General features: G+C 65.9%; 1 protein-coding gene across 6 annotated transcripts; it reads left to right on the top strand.

The window, feature by feature from the left end:
• Positions 1-189: 189 nt before the first annotated feature.
• PIH1D1 (PIH1 domain containing 1) lies at positions 190-5,550 on the top strand. 6 transcript variants are annotated; one of them, XM_043501261.1, is made up of 10 exons: positions 191-320; positions 1,335-1,440; positions 2,027-2,093; positions 2,202-2,387; positions 2,727-2,788; positions 2,970-3,054; positions 3,333-3,429; positions 4,541-4,631; positions 4,898-5,041; positions 5,410-5,550. In XM_043501261.1, exons 2-10 carry the CDS (start codon positions 1,357-1,359, stop codon positions 5,455-5,457), a joined length of 864 nt encoding a protein of 287 aa, XP_043357196.1. In that variant the 5' UTR covers positions 191-320; positions 1,335-1,356; the 3' UTR covers positions 5,458-5,550. The 6 variants fall into 6 exon arrangements, with proteins under 6 accessions (XP_043357200.1, XP_043357196.1, XP_043357199.1 ...); XM_043501264.1 differs by having other exon boundaries at positions 4,541-4,635; positions 4,900-5,041; XM_043501263.1 differs by having other exon boundaries at positions 207-299.
• Positions 5,551-6,472: the final 922 nt, after the last annotated feature.

Raw genomic sequence — 6,472 nt, 5'->3', positions numbered from 1 at the left:
GGTAAAACCACACTACGGAGAGGCCGGAAGTGTGGCAGACCGCCGCCGGAAGTGTGGCGTCCAAAAGCCGGAAAGGGCCTCTCCGAAATTGACAAACAACCAGTAAGCTAGTCGCCGGAAGTCCCGCCCCCGCTCCGTGATGGGGAATGTGGCGGACGACGGGAAGTGCGGCGAAAACCCTACCCCGGAAGTGATACTGTTGTTACCGGAAGTGTGGCAACAGACACCGGAAGTTGGTTTAACGCGCCCGGAAGCGGGCGTCGCAGGCGTGGGCTACTGTTGCCAATAGCAGCGGAGAGGCGGGGAGTCAAAGGGCAGGAGTCAGGGCCCGCGTGGGTGCCTGGGTATGAGCCCGGACTCCTGGGTTCTCTCCCCCGCTCGGACTCCTGGGTTCAATCTCTGGCTCTGGGAGGGGGAGCCCGGACTCCTGGGTTCTCTCCCCCGCTCGGATTCCTGGGTTCTCTCTCTAGCTCTGGGAGGGGGAGCCCGGACTCCTGGGTTCTCTCCCCCGCTGGGTGCCGGGAGCCCGGACTCCTGGGTTCAATCTCTAGCTCTGGGAGGGGGAGCCCGGACTCCTGGGTTCTCTCCCCCACTCGGAGCTGGGAGCCCGGACTCCTGGGTTCTCTCCCCCGCTCGGATTCCTGGGTTCTCTCTCTAGCTCTGGGAGGGGGAGCCCGGACTCCTGGGTTCTCTCCCCCGCTCGGATTCCTGGGTTCTCTCTCTAGCTCTGGGAGGGGGAGCCCGGACTCCTATGTTCTCTCCCCCGCTGGGGGCCGGGAGCCCGGACTCCTGGGTTCAATCTCTAGCTCTGGGAGGGGGAGCCCGGACTCCTGGGTTCTCTCCCCCACTCGGAGCTGGGAGCCCGGACTCCTGGGTTCAATCCCCGGCTCTGGGGGCTGGGAGCCCGGACTCCTGGGTTCAATCCCCGGCTCGGGGTGGGGAGGCTGGTATCTGTCTCCTCAGGGCTGGCAGTTCTCCAGGCCGGAGGACATGGTAGAGGGGGCATCGCCAGGAGGGAGACACCCCCCCACCCCGCCCCCGTCTCCCTCCGGGCCCCCTGGGCTGGCAGCGCCGACAGCCTGGCGTGGTGCCGCAGGGGGTGCTGCCTTGTGGGGGGCTGCGGCAAATGCCCCACGGTGCCCCAATCTGCTCCTTGCACTGGTGCCCCATGCTCCAGCACTGCCCCGGAGTCCATGCTGGCAGGGACCAGGTCTGGCTTGGGAGGCCACGGGCCCCTCTGCCCATGCGGTGGGGGTAGGTTGGGGGCAGTGCGTTCCCTTGCTCCCACACCACGGGAGCTGGGACATCTGTCTGAAGTTCTGTCTGCTTTGCAGCCCCGTCCCCGGAGCAGAGCCCATGGCCTCCCAGACGGACAAGTCCCTGCTGTCGGCAGAGCTGGAGGAGGAAGACGATGAGGAGTTCAGACAGCTGCTGCTCCAGGTCTGTGAGCGGCCCAGCCCCTGTGTGTGTCTCTCCCCCGCACTCCACCCCATGCAGGGCTGCGCTGGGGAGTGGTGTGGGGGCAGCATGCTGGCTCTGCTTGTGGGGCCCTGTGGGGGAGTAGGAAGCCCTCGGTGGGTTGCAGGGCTGGGTCTCAGCAAGAATCTCTCGGGGTGATGTCGGCTCAGTGGGCTCCGTTCCCTCCCCACCTATGGGGTTTGTGGCTCTCTGATAGCTGTGGGTAGGAGGGAGCTGGCAGAGGAATCAGCCTCTGGAAGGAGGAGGCAGGGGGCTGATGGGATCTGGTGGGGCAGGATCAGCCCGGTGAGGACTGGTGGGATCAGATGGGGGAATCGGTGACTGGTGGGATCCCTGCTTGGTCCCATTCTCACTCGTTCCAGGTGATGCAGCAATTGAGTTGAGGTGGGTGGCTCATATCTGGGGGCGGGGGCGAGGAGGAGGAGTTGTGGGTTTATTCACAGGGACCCGTCTGTGCTGGGGCCTCATCGCAGGCGTGTGGGTCTGGAGGGACCACGGGGTGGGCGTGTTGGGATCCGGTGCCTGCCTCATCCCTCTTTCCCTCTAGGCCACCCAGAAGATCCAGAGCGCGATGCCTTCAGTGCGTGACTCGAAACCGATCCAGCCTCAGCCTGGTACAGAGTTTGGGGTGGGGTGAGGTGGGGGAGCCCAGGGCTGGGATGCTAGGGGCCTGCGGGTTGGGAGTGAGGGACACCAACTCCTTCCTTTCCCTCTCCCTTTAGGCTTCTGCATTAAGACCCACACGGGCTCCCAGGAGAAGGTGTTTGTGAACATCTGCCAGTCGCTGCACATCCCGCCACCCCTCGACCTCAACCGCCAGGAGCTGGAGTGTCTGATTGAGTCGGACAGCGCCTCATCCTTCCGCATCCCCATGAGCCTGGGGGAACCCCACGCCGAGCTGGACAACAGTGAGCCCCCCCCTCCCCCGTGATCCCTCAGCCCTATGGATGGAACCTGCCACAGTGACCACCCGGCCCCAGGGCAGGGACTGGCTGGCTCAGGGGGGCTGGGAATGGGGCCCGGGGCCTGTCCCATCTAGGGGTGCTGGCTCCTACCCGGTCCTGGGGCGGGGACTGGCTGGCTCAGGGGGGCAGGGAATGGGATGTGCGGCCTGTCCCCTCTCGGGGTGCCCGCTCCCAGCCGGCCCCAGAGATCAGGCCGCACCGGCTCTGACCCCGGGCTGCGGTGCGAGGGGAGCTCAGAGGCCACCCGGTGGGCCGAGTGCTCACAGTCGTTCTCCGTCGCAGGCGGGAATGGCTGCACTGCGTATGATGTGGTCATCAACTCCGGCTTCTTCAGCAAAGTTGAGGTAAGTGCCTCCTGCTGGGCCAGGCCCTCCCGCCCCCATGAGCCCCACGGCTATGGGTGTGGCCGGGGTCAGGAGCGGGGGAGTTAATGTGTGTGCAGTGAGGAGGGGAGGGGATGCAGGTCCATAGTGGTCCCCAGGCTGTTGCCTGGGTCCGGCTGACCCTGCCCTTTCTCTGTGCCAGGCTGACCCCTTCTTCAAAGAGTTCTTCATCACAGTAGCCCTGGAGGGGCTGGCAGACAAGTACAAGATGGACATCAATCACCTGGGTACTGTCCAGCCCAGGGCGGGGCTGCGGGTCGGGAGTGAGGGGCACCGGCAGGGCTGGGGGGGAGCCCGGGGCTGCGGGTCGGGAGTGAGGGGCACCGGCAGGGCTGGGGGGGAGCCCGGGGCTGCGGGTCGGGAGTGAGGGGCACCGGCAGGGCTGGGGGGGAGCCCGGGGCTGCGGGTCGGGAGTGAGGGGCACCGGCAGGGAGGTGGGGGGGGCTCTTGCTCCAGTGCCCCCAATCTGCCCCTCCCCATTAATCCCTTCCGCACCGCTCTGCAGAGTGGCGAATCCTGAAGAACCGGAAGTTCATGGGCTCCATCTCGGGACAGACCATCCGCACCAAGTCCAGCCCTGTCATACAGGAGATGGACTTCAGGTGAGTGGGGGTCTGATTACCCTTCCCGCCCCCAGACTCTGCCCCCTGTGGGTCTGACTCCTTGGGATGCTGTGGATTTTAACAACCCACTCCCCATCCCCTTCCCCCCCCCCCCCCCGCCACCCCACCCCATGACTTCTGTTCTCTGATTGCTGCTTTGGAAATCCAGTGGCAAAGAGTTCCACTGGCTCCGTGTGTTTTGAGATAAATGCTGGTGTATCTGAACCCCCTAGGTTTACCCCTTCTAATGCCCCCCCCCCCCGAGTGCAATGGGCTCTCCCCCTGTCTGGCACGCATCCAGGGATGGAAAATACAATTGATCTGAGCAGACCATGCCCAGCTCCATTGGGGTGGGGGAGGCCTAGAACCACAGGTATCTTGTGAGCCTGAGCGTCTACAAAGGATTCTCTAACTCCCCCAAAAAGCCCAGCATCCTAGCTTTGTGACGGCATCAGGCACAGGGGGCTCTGGGCAGTGCGCTGGGAAGGGCCGGGCGATGAAATCCAGTGTGTGGGGAGGCAATGAGGTAATCAGACTGACGTGATTGCAAGGGTCTGGCTGGCCTGGTTGAAATGGTTCCCTGGCTAGTTGATTGGAGGGGGCTGTGTATGTTGGGGGGGGGGGGACAGCACGTGTGCATGCAGGAGGGGCTGCTAAAGGCCCTCTCTTCCATCACCGAAATTGACACAGCGAGAGAAATTGACCAGAAGGCTCAGGCCCGGGCCTGTTCCCTGTGGGTCTCTTGCAGTGAAGGCAGGGAGACAAGCCAGAGACCCATGGAGCCGTGATGTTCCCAGACTTGGGGTTCTGGGTCCATTGCCAGGTCTTGGGGCAGATGGGGATTTTTACTGGGTGCTGAAATCCCCTCCCCCCAGAGGTCCCCCTCCTCCCCACTGCACCCCAGAGTCCCCTCTCTCTGCTGGGGTCCTGTCCCACTGCAATCCAGAGCCCCCTTCCCCTGCTGGGGTCCCCCTCCTCCCCTGGCAAGAGTCGCTGGCTGGGCCATGTGACCCCTCCCCAGTGGGGCGCCGGCTGTTGTGGTGTTGGGCAGGGAGCTCAGACCTGTCCCCCTCTGAGCGCCTGCTTTCCCCACCCCCATTTCTTTGCACAGTTCCCCTGTGCTCCCCAAATTCACCATCCTGGCGGAGCCGGCAGGAGGGGCCCCCGAATTCCTGCTGGCTGAGATCCACCTGCCCAGAGTGGTGAGTTCTGCAAAGGGGAGCTCCTGTCTGCTCCAGCCCCGGGTCTGTCACAGCAGGGGGTGCTGTGGAGCGGGGGCGCTGGCCGTGGGGCGGGTCTCACCCCAGAGGGGGTGCTGTGGGGCAGGGATGCTAGCTGTGGGCTGGGTCTCTCCCTGTGGGGGGGTGCTGTGGGGTGGGGGGGCGGGTCATGGGGCGGGTCTCTCCCTGTGGGGGGGCTGGCCGTGGGGCTGGTCTCTCCCCACGGGCACTCATGACCCCTCCCGCAGAGCTCGGCACGGGAGCTCTCCCTGGAGCTGGGGCAGGACCGGGTTGTGCTGCGGGGGGGGCCAGGCCCCTACATCCTCGACATCTACATCCCCCACGACATCGTCCCGGAGCGCAGCCACGCCCGCTTCCACCGGCGCACTGCGGTGAGCCCCCCCCCCCGGGACCCCGGCATTCCCCCGGCCTCCAGCCCCCCAGGGACCCCCACCACCATCCCTGCCCCCTCGGGGCATCCCGTTCCTCTGCATCAGGGTGGGGTGAGCACTCGTCCGCCAGGGCAAAAACTCCCATCCCACAAGCCAGGGACCCCTCCCCCAGGGTGTGACTCCTCCCCCTCTGCAGTGATCCCGCCCCCAGGGTGTGACTCCTTCCCCTCGGGCTGTGGCCCCCTCCTTTCTGTCATGACCCCACCCCCTTAGGTGTGCCCCCTCCCTGCCAGGCTGTGACTCCTCCCCCTACTCAGTGGGCCCCCCCCGTTCCTCTCCCCACTCATCCCCCCCTCGTCTCCCCACAGGTGCTGACGGTGAAGATGCCCATCCAGCCCCAGCTGGCGCCCCCCTGAGGAGACCTCCCCCGCCCACAGGAGAGAATCCAGGATCCGGAGTGGGGGGCCCCCCACCAGACCAAGGGGGAGCCAGCATGTGGGGGGTTGGGGCTGCGATCCCCAGCAGCAATGGGTGGACAGAGAAAACCAGGACTCCTGGGTTCTTTCCCCAGCTCTGGGAGGGGAGTGGGGTCTAGTGGTTAGAGTGGGGGGGGGAGGGCTGGGAGCCAGGACTCCTGGATTTTTCTTTCTAGCTCTTGCTCCTGGTGTGCCCAGAGATCAGCTGTCCGTGGGGGGGCCGGGCCTGCTGCCCTGGTGTGGGGATGGGGGGGGCAGCTGGCTTGGGAGGCTGGCTCGTGCCATGTCAAATCCTCACCCGAAGGCGCACAATAAACGGTGCGATGGAAACACGGCGTCGTCCGTCTGTGCCCGGCGGGGATGGGGCGGGGAGATGGGGCAGGAGTGCCGGCTGGGGGGCAGGGCCTGGCCTTGCCCAGCGGGGGGCGCTGGTTGGGCACAGAGTCCACATCTCCAGCTCTTATTTCTGTCTCCGTCCGTCCCTCCCTCCTCTGTTCTGCCACCTCCGCCTTCCCGGCGCTGCTTTCTCACCTTCCCTTCGTACAGCCTGTTTCCCCCCCCCCCTTCGCAGCCGGCCCCCTCTGCCGCCCCCCAGCCATCTGCCAGCCGTGCCTGGGGCTGCAGGATTTTCTCTGCCACCCCATGCGGGGCCCTTTCCCTGGGGCGGGCACTGAAAGGTGGGGCCTGTCTGGCTTGGGGGTGGGGCATGGGGCCTGTCCCCTCTAGGGGGCGCCGGCTCCCATCTGGCCCCAGGGCAGGGACTGGCTGGCTCAGGGGGGCAGGGAATGGGGCTTTCCCCTTGGAGGCGGGGGGGATGACAGGGAGGGGGAACCTGCAGCCTTTCCCTGAGGCCACTGCCGTGCTGGGGGGGGCATCTGTCTCGGGCTGTCCCTGGCTCTCCGGCACCTCCCCCCAGACCACCCTGGAAACTCAGACTAGGGGGGGCCTCAAGCCC

Source organism: Dermochelys coriacea, chromosome 23 (genome assembly GCF_009764565.3).
Source record: "Dermochelys coriacea isolate rDerCor1 chromosome 23, rDerCor1.pri.v4, whole genome shotgun sequence".
Classification (NCBI taxonomy): domain Eukaryota; kingdom Metazoa; phylum Chordata; order Testudines; family Dermochelyidae; genus Dermochelys; species Dermochelys coriacea.
Note: the sequence above shows the minus strand (reverse complement) of the source record. Positions and strands in the feature narration are given on the sequence as shown.